Genomic DNA, 17,256 nt, shown 5'->3' with positions numbered 1-17,256 from the left:
TACCCCATCATTACTTATTTGTTCCAGAATTGTAGCTTGTAACCCCTGTGAGCTTCTCAATTTATATTCCTTACCCCTAATGTTGAAACTACTTCCTACATGTATTTTGGAACAATAATGGCTTGATCCACATTTTGTCATGCCCACAGGGTTAAGGAATATAAACCGAGAAGTAGTTATAATTGTACTAGTAAAGGAGTGCTATATGTTGCAACTTATTGTTTTTGCCCATGTTTTTACATGGGGAAAACAGAAAGAAAGTTTAACCAGAGAATTTATGAACATGAGTATAATATAAAGAAACAATTTAAGTAATGCTTTGGCAAAGCATATTCAGAAAAATGTGGAACATCAGTTTAAATACATGGTAATAGATAGAGTTCAGGAAAGGAAAAGGGGTGGACCCCATGTCCCTTACACATTGAGAGAAAAGAATTAATATGACAGCTTACATTAAATGCTGATAGCTGGCTGGGATTAAATGAACATTGCTCAACTGCATGTTTATTGAAATTGAAAGCTTTGGAAAGGAACAATTTGTTATAAATGGTTTTATAACGTTTTTGTATATAATATTTTTGTAATGGTTTACTAGGTTGTATATTTATGTTGTGTATTAAACATTTAGCAAGTCTCTTAAAATTTGATTTGGGTTTGTTAAATACCATGTTTTGAGGGGAGGGGTAGTTGTCCAGGAATCAATTAGAATCTTTTTGAATGGTATAAAAAGGGTGGGACTATTTGAAATGATTGTCTGATGAAGTTCTGTATTAGTGGAATGAAAGCACTTATTTTATTTGTTATTTTATACTTCTGTGATTATTAAAAGTTCTTGATTTACTACTTGCACCAGTCACTTTGTGTTACTGCTGAATTTGTTTTGTGTTGGTTACTTCCTGAAAATGTCTCCTTTGGAGACATCCTTGAATTATTGAAGCAGAGAGGTGGCTGGCAGTCCTGCAGTCCTTCTCCGGAGGAGTCAGTATACCTGAAGGCCTTTGGATCTCGACCTTCCTCCTCTTGGGTGACTCCGCCTTTGGACAAACTTATTGAATTAATTTCTAAGAAGGAGTGGAAGACCCCAGATTCCCTTGAGCCTACTCCTCAAAGACCAAATAAATACATTACATCCTCTCTAGACAAAAAGCTTTGGACCAAAGGGGTTCATAGGTTCATAGGTAGATACTAGGCTGTCTGCCCTATGGCATTTATAAGCCTAGCCAGAGTGTATTTGGCTTCCGCCTCCCTATTAGATTAGCCTACTGTGCCTCTGTAAAGTAGGTCACAGAAGGTACCCTTTTAAGATTAGTTTACTGTGCCTCTGTCTAGCAGGGACACAGGAGAGACCCCAGGGGTGAATTTGCGATTTCCCATCCACGTGTCCAAATTTCGCTTGAAGAGGGTCAGCGAGGGGCTGTGCTTAACATGAATTGGGATTCTATTCCAGAGTGTGGGGAGCCTCTGGGAAATGAATCTGTCCCTCCAGCATGTCCTATTTATTTTTGTGCAGAGGTTTAGGTCCCTGGAGCGTGTAGCTCTAAGGGACTTGGATTTTTTGAGGTGGAGCATGTCCATTAATTCTGGGTTTGACATGGCTTTGTACGTCAGGCATAGATCGCCTCTGAGTAGGCGGTAAGCAACTGAGTAGAGCTGGAGTTTCTTTAGTCGAGCTGCATAGGACATCTGTTTGTAGCCCATGATCCTCTTGGTGAGGTACTTTTGGGGTCTCTCCAGTTGCTGCAGGTGTCGGGTAAGGTACATCCCAAAAGGGGCATTGTATTAAATTATGGGCCTGATGAGTGACGAGTAGAGGAGCACAATGACCTCTCTTGATCTAGATGCAAACCCTTTCGTGATAAGGTGGGCTATATAGAAGGTCTTTCTAACCACTTTGGCAACGTGATTATCAAAGGAGAGACTACTATCTATGTTGGTCCCCAAATCTCTAATTACTTCTTCCGTACTTAATGGATTACCACCTATGTGGTAATTTGTGGGTACCTTGTTTTTCCCAAAGGGGATGACTATGCACTTTTTAGCATTTAGCTTGAGGCCGTGGTTCTGGCACCAAGCATCCGTCTCTGTGAGACCCTTTTGGAGGATGCTTGTGTCAGCCGGAGATTCGATTATGGCCCCCAGTTTGCAGTCATCTGCAAACTTTGTCAGCCATAATCCCCCCGTGTTAGCCTGAACCTCAGAGAAGTATATACCGAACAAGAGAGGTCCCAGAACTGAGCCCTGTAGGATGCCATTTGTAACTGGTTTGGATTCGGACATGGCACCTGCGATTCTGACCATGTGGGTTCTATCTCTGAGCCAGTTTGCAACCCATCTTGTGATATAGGGGTTGATATTTAAGCTGGTAAGCTTATTTATGATGCCCGAGTGGGGTATTGTGTCGAAGGCTTTTGCGATGTCCAGGTAGGCTGTGTGGACTACCTTGCCCTCATCTATGGCTTTGGTAACTGTTTCAAAGAAATCAACTAAGTTTAAGAGACAAGATCTGCCCTTAACAAAGCCGAATTGGGTAGGGTCCAGTGTCTGGAGGCTCCCAATGTCTTTGTTTGAGTTCCATGATAATACGCTCCATAGCTTTACAGACCAGACTAGTCAGGCTTATGCGGCGATAGTTTCCGGGGTCCGTTGTGGCACCACCTTTGTGGAGTGGGACCACTGTAGCTGTACACCATTCTTTGGATACATATCCTGTAGTAAGACTAAGTTTGAACAGTGACTTAATGTGAGGGTTCAGTTCTTCTTGGAGCTCATGTAAGACGCAGCCTGGGACACTGTCTGGTCCCATAGATGCTGTGTTTTTTGCTTTGGAGGGGGCAGCTTTTACCTGTGCATCTGTGATGTCAGGGAGGTTACATTCAGTTGGGATAGGCATTTGCTCCTTTGGGGGGGAAGGGGGGAAGTTTGTGCTGAATCTGTCTGCCAGGATGTTGGCTATGTCTGTAGGTTCGGTATATTTTGTACCGTTATGCAACAATTCAGAGCATATCTGGGAGTTTCCGCCCATGTTTCTGACATAACTAAAGAAGGCCTTGTGATTATCTTAAGTGTCTAGGGCAATTTTTCTTTCGAAACTGGCCTTTGATGATTTTATGAGGGATCGAAGTTTCTTGCTAATACTGATCAGAGATGCCTTCCCTTTTTGGGATTTTGCTCTGTCATGTAGTAGCTTCCTCCTTCTGTTGTATAGCTTATTTATGGCCGGGGTCCACCAGACCAGTCTCCTGTTTTTGGAGGAGTGAGTCTTGGTTTTATTTGGGATAGCACAATCCATGCATTCCTGCATGGCTCATAGAATGCATTTGTAAAGGATTCTGCGGATTGGGCTGTATTATCCTCTGGCCCAGGGGCTTTGAAGGATTCCACCTCAGTCTTGAGAAGTGAAAAGTTGGCTTTGGAGAAATTCTTTACAGTGATTTCCTTGGCTGGGGGTGGGGACGGGATATGGATGTCCAGGGAAATTTGTTTATGGTCTGATCTTACAAATGAGGGGTTTACCTCTGGTGTGGAACATAGAGTCCCCATGCTGGTGATGACCAGGTCCAATATGTTGTTCCCTCTTGTGGGAGTGGTGACCAGTTGTTCCATTGCGTTAGAGTTTATAAATTCAAGGAACCATTGGGCGAGGGTGTTTGGGCTTGAGTAGTTTTCCCAGTCAGTGTTTGGGTAGTTGAAGTCACCCAGTAACATAGTGTTTGGAGAGACCTTCATATTCTCCAGTGTTCTCAGGAATGCCAAGTGGGGTTCCTGTAATAGGGAGGGTGTTCTATAGCAGGCTACAAACTGAAAGGCAGTTTTGCCCGCTGTTAGTTGCACATGGATGGTTTCCGATGCTTTGAGGTAGATGCCATGGTTGTGGCGGCAGCAACCAAAAAGGAACTCTTGGAGACTAGTTTCACTATCCATTATCCTAATAGAGATTCCAGGATGGTGGATAGATGTGGGAAGCACTTCTTTTCACCAGCGACCTTTGCTCTACGGTCCCTGAATTACCTGGCTCTCTTTACTAGATTGCAGAGGGATCTGATCAAAGAGCTTTCAGATTCCCACGAAGGAGTAGTAGCTGAAGGGTCATGAGGCAGAGTTACTTCTCAGCTCGCTACCCTACATTCTATCGCTAATGCTTCCTCATCTCACTTCCTATGCAGCAAATGGAATTTGCAGGACAGTGGATTCAGGCATCTCTATGAGGAGGCAGGTCTGGATGTGCCTTTGTGACTTTGCAGAGCCTTTTAAGTCTTCTTTTGTCAATGCGCCTTTTAAGGGCTCATCCCCTTTTGGGCCTAAAGTGAAAAAGATGCTGGCCTGGTATGAACAGAAAGGTAAGACCCTGTCTGCTGTGGGCATATGTTTTTCCACACCTCAATGACCTTAATCTAAAGGTCAAAGGGGCAGCAGAAAGATGTGGTTCAGAAATAATTACATGGTTCTTTCCAGGACACGCATGGTCAGAGTTCCCCCAGAGGCATGGGGGAATAATAATGGAAGATACTAAAACTCGTGGCAAAGGGGGCAGCAAAACCAGGGCTCCAGTGAATCATTCTTTGGTAATCCCTTCCAGCAGTCCTGAAGGGAGGCCCAATTGCTTTGCCCCGGAGGCAGTTGGGGGGGGGGGTGACTGTCTCTGCACCTACACACCTGGCTAAGAATAACAACTGACAAGTGGGTGCAGAACATCATATCCAGGGGCTATCTTACTCCTTTTTCCCAACCCCTTCCCATAATCAAAGAGATCCTGGATGTCCCACCCAGTCAATGGGAAAAGGCAGCCATTCAAATTCAAAAGCTGCATGACAAGAGTCCTCTAAGATGTCCCACCAGACCAAACAGAATCCAGAACTTACTCAAGGTTCTTTTTAGTTCCAAAGAAAACAGGGGACTGGAGACCTATTCTGGATCTCGGCAAACTCAAGTCAGTAAGAAAGACAAAGTTTTGGATGGTCATGGTTCAGTCCATTCTACCTTTCCTGGAAAAAGACAATTGGATGTGCTCTATAGACCTTCAGGATGCATATTATCAGGCAGTCCAGATGGCACTTGCTCTTCCAGTTGAGAGCCAGTCACTATCAGTTTTGAGCTTTGCCCTTTGGACTTACTACAGCCCTGAGAGTGTTTACCAAATGCATGGCAGTAGTAACAACTCACTTAAGACAACAAGAACACCAGCTGGTTCCATATCTAGACGAGTGGCTCATTACTGCCTCCACAAGGCATCTTATTATTATGGCAACAGACTACACTCTAGAGGTTTGTGCACTTTTGGGTATCACGATAAATCTCGAAAAGTCTTCTCTAGAACCCACATAATACCTTGAGTTTATAGGTGCAATCCTGTATACAAATCAGATGCTAACCAAGCTGCCACTCTCAAGAGTGACAACAATTAGGCCTCAGGTCAGAGTATTACTGCACAGAAACTTGATACCAGCACGCCTAGTCTTACAGGCTCTCAGTTCTGTGGCTGCAGCAATTGTCCTAGATCCCTTAGCACGGTACCACATGAGAATCTTCCAATGGCTCCTGTCGGTTACAATGGTCCTTCCTAGAGCTTCCCATGTCCTTCAAGATTCGCCTCACCAGCATTTGCAAGCAGGACTTTCTTTGGTGGCTTCAATCTGATCAAGTCACTCAATGCCGTCCATTTGTTCCCCCACAGCCCACAGCCATGATGACCATGGATGCTTCCCAGATAGGGTGTGGGGTGTTCATTATCTGGGGCAGACAGTTCAAGGCACCTGGTACCCCATCGAGGCCAATCTGCATATAAATGTCCTAGAGATGAGAGAGGTGCTTCTAGCATTGCAGGCATTTCAGGATTCCCTCATTCAGGGGACTTTTGCAGTTCATTCGGACAATATGTCAGTAGTCTGGTACATCAACAAAAAAGGGAGAACCAGATCTTATCCACTATGTCGAGAAGCCTTCAGCATTTGGCAATGGGCAATTTCGTCCAACTGTTTTCTGATAGCAATGCACATCCCGGGGAATTCCAACATGATAACAGACAAACTGAGCAGGACTATTCTAATGCTTTACGAGTGGTCCCTCGATCAAATAGTTGTGGATATGATTTTCCTTCAATGGGGCCAGCCTTGCTGTGACCTTTTTGCCTCTCCAGTGTACAAGTGCAGCAACTATTTTGCCATGTTTCCCCCTCTGGGGGTGTCCCCAAGAGATGTGCTCCTCCACGATTGGCCCCAGGACTTCTATATGCCTTTCTCCCTACCACTTTGATCCCAGACTTCCGATGGAAAGGCAATCAGTTGATGAGGACAGTAATCCTAATTGCACCCTACTGGCCTCGACAGATTTGGTTTCTCTTCCTGTATCCTCTTCTTCTGGATGAACCTTGGATTCTGGACCCAGTTGTAGATCTCTTGACACACCCAACAAGAATAGTTCATCCAGATTATCATAACCTCAAGTTGACAGCTTGGCTGCTCCAGTTCTGGTCTTAGTCAGGCAGCCCCTTCTCTCTTCCCCATCCAACAAATTATTCTTTCATCTCACAAACCCTCAACCCATAAAATTATTGCAGTAAGTAGAAATGTTTTGTTTGTTGGACTAAAAACAATAAAAAAGTTCACAAAAAACTGGGTGCCTTATATAGAAGCCACCAATACCTCACCAAACCAGCAAAAATCTCTTATCGCCAATTCTCAACTAATATCCACCCTACTCTATGCATCACCTATACTTACAAATCTCAAACAGTCAGACCTACAGAAACTCGAAGCCTGCTACAATAAAATCACAAAGTTTGCTACTGGTGCCTCTTACTGCAGCCACCACTGTGTCTCCCATGGAGACCTTGACTGGCTTGAACTCCCACAACTCCTACACCAAACTCAACTCACCCTTGCTCATAAATTAGTAAACCACCCTCTCCGAATCCCATCGCTCCATACAATTCTCCAACCCCACCACTCTTCCAGACCACTACGCTCCTGCAACAAAAATCTACTCCAGGTCACCAAAGCCAAAAACTCAGCAGGTGAAGCACTATTTTCCTGTGCTATATCCAAGCTTTGGAACAACCTTCCCACTACCATAACTACCCTTCCTTCCTGCAGTCTTTTCAAGGCTGCACTTAAATCTCACCTGAGTTCTCACTGGCTTTGTCCTTGTCCAAACCCCATCTAATAAACCCTCCTTTCCCAGATTTAGATAGAGTTTCCCCTCTATCACTATAAAACTGAACTGAAGATTACTCACTGCTTGTTAATCCTTCCAGGATTTAATTATTCATTTAGTCTATTATTATTGTTATCTAGTTACTCTTTAGATAATTTGTAGCACTGTGTTTTACTTCTTTCTCAATATTGTAATTAGAGCTTACTACTCAATTGTACCTAATTTGCATCTGTATTTCTCCATGTCATGATCACCTCTACTGTTTACCATCTACCATGTCTTTCTGTGGAGCTTTTCTCCATGGGTCTCTGCTGAAAAAGGACCTGTGTCCAGTCGGAATTTCCCGGTAAATAAATAAGGCATATTATTTGTCCCCCCTTCGAGACAACAACACACTGTGACCTGAAATTCCTTTCTTGGAAGACCATTTTCCTAGTGGCAATCACATTCTCGAGAAGAGTTTCTGAACTGCAAGCCTTATTGTCTCAACCACCTTATTTGATATTTCATAAGGGTAGTTTCTCTCTGTACTAACCCTTCCTTTTTTACCCAAAGTGGTTTCAGAAAATACATTAAATCAGTCATAATAAAGGAGAATATTCTTTACATTTGCTATATGTTCACAGACAGTTATGCTTCTATCTTCATAGATCAAAGGTTTTTAGAAAAACTGATCAGCTATTTGTAGCCTTTTCAGACACTAGAAAAGGTCTTCCTGTGTCTAAGGTGACTTTAGCCAAATGGCTGTTTCAGTGCATTTCTCATATTTACCATTCACAGAATAAGCAATTGCCCAGGCCTGCTAAAGCTCATTCTGCTAGAGTCATGGCTGCTACTTCTGCTTTTCAATCCAGAGTTTCAATGGACAATATTTGTACGGCAACCACATGGACCAATCACCATACCATTATTACTCATTACAAATTGGATTTGGTTTCCAGGGGTAGAGCTGCATTTGGGTTTATGGTATTAAGGAATATTCTCCCATGAGCCACCCAAGGTAAAGGATGCTAGGGACTCTGTCCTATCAGTGAGGATAAGGTGAAAATTGACATCCTCACATAAAGAAGTTAACGTATGTACCATAATAGTCCATGTGTGTCGTCCATTTTCACCCTTTCCCCACAACCCACCCTCCCACCCCCCACCCCCCTACCCAGGCTTCTGATGGATTGAAATGTCCTGGTTTATACATTCTTTTTACTCACTATAACCTTGGAATGGCTTCAATTCCTTTCTGAAGAATATATTTTTCATTGTTCTGGGAGTCCTGTTTTTTTTCCCCTTATTTTGTGTATATGTATATATGTATAGTTAGCAAACAAGCTCTGAGGTAATGTGTAAGGTGCATTCTGCATAAAGGAGAGGTGCCCAAGAGCAAAGTTTGTGACCACAAGCTTTAGTAATGGCTGAGTGGGACTTGAGGGTCTGATCTGAACCCATCAGTGAGGAAAAGGAGAAAATGGACAACACGCATGTAATGTTATGCTAAGTACATAACTTCTTTTTACATTCTCACTTATTCCAAGCACCTCCACCCTTCAGAGAATACAAATTTAATGTATGAATATATGAACAAGGACTGTCAACCCTGCGGTTAAGAAATTGCAACAGACCTCCGCTTCAGGCTGTGAAAATCCACATTCAATCCTTCAGGCGTAGGAAGATGTCCTCCCTCTTTAACTGAGATAAGTCTACCTCCCCATAAAAAAATCTAAAGAAAATGTTTTAACATCTAGTAGTATATGGCAGAATAATGAAAATACTGTTCACATAAGTAAGCAATAAAATAATTTCTTAGTCATTTCACCTCCCCCTTATTTTAGTCTGTTCTGTTTCACTGCTACATGTATTTTAGCTTCTCCTTTTTAACCTTGATTTCCTAGCTATGCCTAGCTGGATCTTCTACTTTAAAGACAATGAAAAACATTTATATTGCTCTTCCTCTGTCACTGTTCTATCACAGTATTCTTCCCAAGTTCCTGTTTTTCCTATTAAAAGTACTAAATCATGCACTTCCTAGGACATTATTTACTATTTTTATTTCCTTAGTTTCTCTTTTTCTTTTCCCAAAATTATCAAGTTATCTTACTTAAAACCTTGCTAGTTTGCATAATACCCTTTACTCATTGTTATTGTCTTTTAACTGGGTCGAAGGCTCCTGTAAATAGTAGTTAGTTTTGCAGCACTATCTAATGCTTTACATATATGAACAGTATTTTCATTTACTTATGATGTTGCATACATCATAATTTATTTCCAATTGGCTAAAGAAAAATGCTAGTGAGGATAAAATGTAGCTCAGACTACACCTCAGAGACTATATGCATGTGTGCACCAACTCAAAAAGCTAGAGTAATTGCAAAGCCTATGTTGGATCAATAAAAGATATTATATCATGACATTTCTTTGATTTTTTTCTCTCTCCAAAGACTGAACTTTTGTTCTTTCTCCCTTTTGCGTGTCCCTGTTCAAGGCATACCTGAGATGTGTGTTGTCTTAACAGTACTCTGTCTTCTAAAAATACAGGAACTTCACCTGTGTGACTCACCTTTAAAATAATACTCCTTTAAAATTACTATGTATTTCAATTTGCCGGGTTGCAGTGCACAGTGTGTAAGGAGTCATTTCTGCAGGCTGATATTCACTGAACAAACATCTCTAAATTCAGAATATGCAAAACTGAGACTCCCATGTATTTACTTTGCTATCTTCCTCTTTAAGTGCTCTCTTCCTCATTTATATGGTCCACCCACCAGATGTAGTAACCTTTCACATTCTCCACCTTTTGCATTTCTGTTTTGCAATTCTGTTCAGATGTATTCTTTTATTTTTGTCCTAACTCTACTTTCGTCTTCTTAGCCTAATGCATAGAACTTAACAACCTTTAGTCAGTTTCATTTTCTTACTTCTCTGAAAAGTATTTAACATTTCCTCAGCTGCTATTACTTGTAAATTTACATTTCCTGAGGGTGGCACAGTGGTGCAGTGTTTTTTGCTGATGTCTCGCATTGTCTGTTTCTCTATTTTTTAATTAACTTATTAAATGAGTAAGCTGACTGGACACAAGTCTGTTTTTCAGGAAGGAACCAGCAGCACTCTGTGTGACTTGCTTGGAATCACACAGTAGGTAAATGGAGGCTAAGGAGATCAAGACCTGGATTATAAGATATAGATCCTTAGCACCTTATAGCCTTAATCCTGTGTGCTGACTGCCAGACTTAATCTACCTGAGTCCTGGCTGGGGTACCTTCTGTGTGGAGTTTACACATTGTCCCTTTATCCATGTGGGTTTTTGTCCGGTGCTCAGGTTTGCTCAAACATCCCAAAGGCTTATCTCAAAGTAAGTGAATTGTTAATCCCCGAAAATTGCCAGTAAGTGTGCGTGGTGTGTGAAAGTACATATGTGCGTCATGTGTTCAATTGGTGCCCTCTACGACATTAATTCCTCTACCTTGTGCTCATTGTGCACCAGGAAAAGCTCCAGTTTCCCCATGAAACTGTTGGATTAAACAAGATAATCAGAGAATGGACGAATGTTACCTTTCTGTTTTTTTTTTTTTTAAATATTCATGTTGTCTTGCATATAAGTTAGTACAACTAATATGTATTATCGGGTCATGTATGTACAGTCCATAACATGGAAAGATTAACAGTCAGTAACAAGCTTATGGCCTAATGGCATAGGGGCCGGCACTGTTTTAATGTTCTAGTAGGCTTGCTACAATGTTGAGGAACCTGTTAAGTGTTAAATTGTGTCCACCTTTGTTATGTCTGTTAAGGTTGATTGCCTTTGTACATGCACTAGCCCATCCATCTGTATGCTCTAAACAGAGATTTTCAAATATAAGAGGGAATTTTTGACCCAAAAGACAAGACATTAATCCATTTTCAGAGAAGGTATGCTACTAAAAGTGACAGAGATTTAGAAATCTATCTGCTTAACCCAGTTTGCCAAGCTTATACCTTCTCTTCATTAGTAAACTTTCAGTCCTCGCCAGCTCTACAATGTGTATGAGCAAGAGTCTACAGAAGGGTAATTATAGTTTCTGACTTGTTAAGAAAGTGAGGTGAACTGTAGAATGTCTTCTCTGGAGTTTGTAGTAATCCTGGTGTTGTGTTAATCCAAGATGACTATACCAAAGTCCTTAAAAATGGAATCCATCTTATGTTCCAAAACTCCTGTCTTAAATTTGTTAACATTGAATGCCATGTAGTTTTTTTTTTTGTTTTGTTTTGTTTTTTTGCAGCTGTTGTAGATTGTGTTAAGCTCTTTCTAGCAAACCATTATTTTTTGTTGGAAGATTAGAATTCTCCCCAGCTTGTAGATATCAGCAAATCTAGTAAACCAGATGCAATGTTATCAATGTGTGCATCTGAAATCATGTCAGAGAGAGGTAAACTGAGAATTGATGCCTGTAAAACTTCACTGGGAACTTCAACCAGTGAAGAGAGTTAACTTTTACCTTTTTTGCCATATGGGTGCTGCTAGAAAGCCATATTTAATTTCAGTAAGCTACATATGCACTGCTGACCCTGAGCTCATTGAGTTTAATAATCCTTTTATGGGAAATAGCAACAAATGTCTTGAAAATAGGTGTGTACATTTAACCTAGATTCAGCCAGGGCCACTGTAACCTTTCAAAAAAGGTAACAAAATCTGGTAAGCATGGCTTTCCATTAAAGGATCCATGCTGTAAATATGTATCTAAAAGCAGACAGTAACCTGTAAACTTTGAACAAGTACTAAAATGATCCTGTTATACTCTCCATAGTCTTGCACAAGATACTGGTGAAATTAATTGGTCTTTAGTTCTTGGTGCAGTTGTCAATCATCTCTTGGGGACAGCCAGAGGTTGGAGACACGATTTATTAAGATATAAAAGAAAGCTTCCTAGATTATATTTTATTCCAGTAAGGAAAATTCCTGGGGTATTAATGAGGCCCATGTACACAGAGTTCTATGTTTTTATTTTTTCCTCCCAAGGCTGCTTTTAATTTGAGATGTGATTAAGGGGGAATCATTTTAAGTCTGGTATGATAGAGTAGCCTTGTGTAGCAGGATACTGAAGCTGGAGCTTAATTTCTTGTTTAGGATATTGATGATGTCTTGTGGTTCAGAATACATTGCACCATTGGTTTCTAAGACACTGCAATCCTCAGTGACACCTCTAAATATCTTTATGTAATTCTAGTACATTTTGTTATTTTATTCCATATGTGAATTTGAGCTTGTAGAAGGCCTTTGCTGAGTAGATTGCCTTTATTAGTATTTTATGCATAGTTTAAACTTAGTATTCATTTTTGAATTCGAATGTCATTTGCAGGTCATGTAGAATCTGTACTTCCTAGGGTATGGTTGGTTTATTATGCAGTTCTACAATAAGGGTGTTTTCCTGACTCTGTCTGTCTGTGTCTGTCTAGTAGAGATACGGTTTGTGAGGCAACCATTCAAGATGTTGCAGAATATTCTGAAATTGTCATTGGCTGACTAGCTGGGGCATTAAGGCGTGAGTCAGTAGCATTGCATATGATATTAATTTCCACTTTAATAAAAAAATGTCACAGTAGTGATCTGATTTTACAAGAGAATGTGTAATACTTGGCAGAGATGTGGCATGCTACTCAGTTTTTCACCATTTTCCAAGCAAATTAATATTAATGAAATCAAGGATGGGTGAGACATTTGTATTATTCATTCACTCATTTTTTTGTTACTTGCTTTATTCTATTCAAGGATTAGGGAGCTGGCAATCCCCAAGGAAAAGTGCAGAAGAAAATCATGAATGAAATGCCATCCCGTTACAGGTTGCACATTCACACACATATACCCACTGTACTACACATTCCTATAGACAATGTAGAAGTTCAGTAATTCACCTTTTTGCATTTTTCGAATGTGGGAAGGAATCAACATGTGCACAAGGAAAACATAGCATGTGCTGCACTGAGGCCAGCCCAGGTGAAACTCACACAACCAAGATCTGCATAACAAGTATAATTGTCCCCATTCAGTTTCATGGTAGCTGAACTCAACTTTAATGACTGTAATGTTTCTGTTTACTAGTTTATGTAAGTCAGCAAGGTACTTGTCATGTTCTTATTAGGTTATAGATAGGGTAAAATAGAATATACATTTCTTCCTTGCAAATGGTGTCATTGTGAGCAGTAAGAATATATTCTCAGACAGGTTTCTGAAATCCATCATTAAGAAAGTTAGGAAAGGCGAGTTGATAAATATCTCTCCTGCCTCAGTTCTCACTTGTCTTAGAAAAAAACAGTTTCTGAGGTGTGACTGTTGCGTCTTTGCAGGTTACTTCCTGTTTTGTAAGCAGACCACTACTGATAGAAGAGACTATTTAATATGACTTTTTGGGGCAAAAAATAGTAGATATTTTCGTAATTAAGCTGAGTCTGTGCAAACATAAACAGCAGGATTTCTTCTGTTGATATACGATGCAGTATTGTGTCATGCCAGGCTCCTATCAAAGCTAACAAAACATTTCTCAAGTTAATGTCATAATCATATACATAACTGTAAATATTGAGTTGTAGATTTCTATAATGGAGGAAGTTTTGTTTTTTCTTTTTTCAAAAAATGTAATAAGGGGAAGAACAGCTTTAGTCTTCAGATATAATTAACGCATTTGAGTAACATGGTAATTTGTACATTGTTAAAGCAGTCAGTGGTGCAACAGGCATACTCCATAATGTGTACGAAAGATACAATTAGCGGGAAATAAGTTCTGTTTTCACGGATAAATACAGTCGACTTACTTTGCATCAACTGATCCTCCATCTTGTGTGTTCCAGTGTATACATCGAGATGTAAAGCCAGAAAATATCTTGATTACGAAACATGGAGTCATAAAGCTTTGTGATTTTGGATTTGCCAGGATATTAAGTAAGTGATTTCTCATTCAGTTTCTGGTGAATGTGATGTGGACTTTCATGCTGTTATCTGAAGTTAAAGAAAAGGACGGCTATTGTGTCTGCTGTACTTTTGGATTCAAAAATGAACAAGTAGAACTGACATGGGTGTTAGACAATAAACCCTATGTCGAAAACAGGTTTTGTAAATATTATGCAAGTATGCTGGTAGATATCTCCTGTGTGTGATAAATGTACTGTTTTGTCCATGCCATTTTAGTGTTTCACAAATGCACTGAATATCGAAGTATAAAGGCTTTTGCAGTCTTGCATATTATGAATGAATAAATACACAGAAAGGAATTTTTGCATACTAAACAAGTTCTTGTCGGGAAACTGCATTTCCCATCATATCAGCTTTACTGTGAAATTATTACTGATTCTTTACTAAAGATTTATGAGGATATGCCTTTTAAATGTCATGTCCAGTTACAGTATACTTCTGTGGATTATTTTTTTTTTTGGATGTTAGATATGTTTAAATGAAATTGCTTAATACTAGTCACTTGCTAACTGTTGTAAAGTTTACATTACCTTTTGCTTTTGAACTTTCTGTCAGTATTGATTTTTTGTGAGTGGTGAGTCATGATAATAGCTGTTATCCATATAAGACAATCAGACTGCTTATGCAGTGATTCTAAGCCATCTGTGTCTTTTATTTCTCCTGGTGTGTGATTTTAACAATGTCCCCCAGCAGAGTCACTAACACATGTATGATGTATATATGAACTTTCACAATAGTGTGTCCCATAGGTTTAATACCTTCCAGATGTTATTTCACAATTAGTAATCTGTCTTATAGCTCCTGTTTACCATAGTATGCATTTCGGGTCCTTTGCTACTCCTACCACTGTCAATTTAACTTGGCCTTTGCTATCTGGTATATGATAAGACTAGCCCATTACCACACCTCATGGAATCCTCAGTCTTGTTATCACCATGGATTTTCTCAAAGACTGGTTGATATAATTATTGTTGTGATGGGCAGTAGTATCACTTTCTCTGCTGCTGCTTTTTTATTTTTTGGAATTAAGCAGAGTACACTGTATCACTGTATTAGTTGATTAACCATGAGCAACTGAATGTGATGGGGATAATGTAATTCTTTACACTAAAGTTAGTGAATAACAGTAGTTCATTTAGTTGATCTCCATTAAGAGAAATTGAATAGATTTCTAAATTTGTTCTATATTAAAAAGTACACATTCAGGCACAGGACCTCAGTAGACCTTCTTACAAGATCCGATTCTTCCCTAATGCATTATTTTTATTTTAGCAAAAGAATATCATTTTAGCAAAGTTGTATGTGTTTGAAGTGTTGAAGTAATTTGTCTGCATTCCTCAGGTAACTGGGTTTGTACTTTGTATACTTTTTATACATTTATCCTTTAGCCAGGCTCTGTTAGGTTCTCCTTATTTGAATGCATCATTATAAAATGAAAAAGCATATTTAAATAACACTTTGATAAAGATTTGTGGTATTTTAATTAAACAACACATTGCTTAAATAAGAAATTCAGCCAGTTCTGTATTAAATATAAGAAATAGCAAGTAATAAAAAATAACTTAAAATGTTCATTAGATCACTGTAGCAGTAGCCATTACATATGAGCTTGCTAAGGATACCATAAGTCCAGACAGTCTATAAAGCTTCAGGCCCATCTGCACTTTGCATTTGCCTTTACCACGAGAGTATATGCCAAAATAACAGGTAAAGAAAAAGTAGATAAGATAGATGACTGATGATAATCATATGTCCATCCTTGTCTTAAAGTTTGTGGATGATTCTGCAGAGGCTCACTTGCAGCCCTCTGACCACCAGTTTGCTTCTTCTGGGTACTGTAGCACATTCCCTTCAGAGGCTGATATGGCCCAAGATCCTTGCATGTCTGAACGGATCATTCAGTTTACTCAGCTGGGAAGTGAGAATCACAGATAATTTTATCTGAGAGTGAGACAGGTATCCACCAAATTCTTGTGAGAGAAAATGTTGGAGGCTTACTTTTGGGGGGATTTAGGCATATGGCTTCAACCTCAAAGACAACCATATATCTGGACACTCCCAAAAAGAATACATAGAAAACCAAGGATTTGTTCCTTCCCCCACCCCTTTCCCTCAGAAAGGGAACAAGTAAGATTGGTTTAATTTTGCTCAAGGGCTGTTTAAAGCCATTCAGACTTTCCAGTCTTTTTGACCTTCTGCTTTTTCTATTCTTGTTAACAGGAAGAGCATTCCATCCTGTTCTGAGGAACATGATTTTTCATGACTAAGATAATGAAGGACTTGATTATGCTTCCAATTTCCTTCCCCCACAGGATGTGAATCTGAGGTAGAGGCTACATTATCCTCCTAAAGATGAAATTGCCTTTGCAGACCTAAGGGAAAAATGTTTTTTTTTCAGATGAGAGGGCAAAGAAGTTTCTGGCTCTCAGAAAAGGTAACGTGAATTACAGAATACAGGATCTTCCTCTAAGGCTGTTGCTATACCCCCAGTTTTATGAGCTTTACAGAATGCCTTCTTGGGCAGACCAGTTTTATAGGGTCACATATATCTACAAAAAAATCATTCTGCTGATCCTGCCATTATTTTCTGGATGCAGATTAAAAAGGTGCTAGAGCTTTTTCATCTTCCAATCCAGTCCATAACAATAAAAACAACAGCTCACTTGACATATAGGGTAAAAAATGTATACTTATTCCACCTTAGTCATCTTGGCTGTCAGTTGTCAAACTTGTATGTCCAAGTGTGTATCAATGTTTTCTAATGTGAGACAACCTTAGCCAATCTATCAAATTCTGACTTAAAATCTAACATTGTGGAAATGCTGAGTTGTGTATATCGGGTGGCTAAGCATATTATTAAATGTGCCTGCAATCTAGCATTATGAAAAAGCTTAATTCTGCATCTCAAGTGACTAAGATTACAATTAAATGTGCCTATGATGCAGCAGATGCTATATGCATGGCTGTTGCTACTGGGACAATGATGAGAAGAAATGCTTAGACTAGACTTCAAACATTTTCAGAGAATATCAAAGCCCAACTATTAAATGCCTTCTTCTGCTGAAGCCTTGAAAAAGTTAGAAGATACAGGGGTTTAAGAAATCATTATTGTCTCCATTTACTAAATTTCAGAGGAACTATTCTTCCAACCCAGGACCATTTTTTCATAAACC

General features: G+C 39.7%; 1 protein-coding gene across 4 annotated transcripts in view; it reads left to right on the top strand.

Moving 5' to 3' along the window:
• The window catches only part of CDKL1 (cyclin dependent kinase like 1), a 1,528,511-nt gene that overhangs the window by 884,469 nt on the left and 626,786 nt on the right, over nt 1–17,256 (top strand). For all 4 annotated transcript variants that reach the window (XM_044074297.1, XM_044074295.1, XM_044074294.1 and 1 more), the window contains exon 4: nt 13,963–14,053. In XM_044074297.1, coding sequence (XP_043930232.1) covers nt 13,963–14,053 — 91 coding nt within the window. The remainder of the gene's footprint in view (nt 1–13,962; nt 14,054–17,256) is intronic.

Source organism: Protopterus annectens, chromosome 6.part0 (genome assembly GCF_019279795.1).
Source record: "Protopterus annectens isolate FY-2018-M chromosome 6.part0, PAN1.0, whole genome shotgun sequence".
In the NCBI taxonomy this organism is placed as follows: domain Eukaryota; kingdom Metazoa; phylum Chordata; order Ceratodontiformes; family Protopteridae; genus Protopterus; species Protopterus annectens.
Note: the sequence above shows the minus strand (reverse complement) of the source record. Positions and strands in the feature narration are given on the sequence as shown.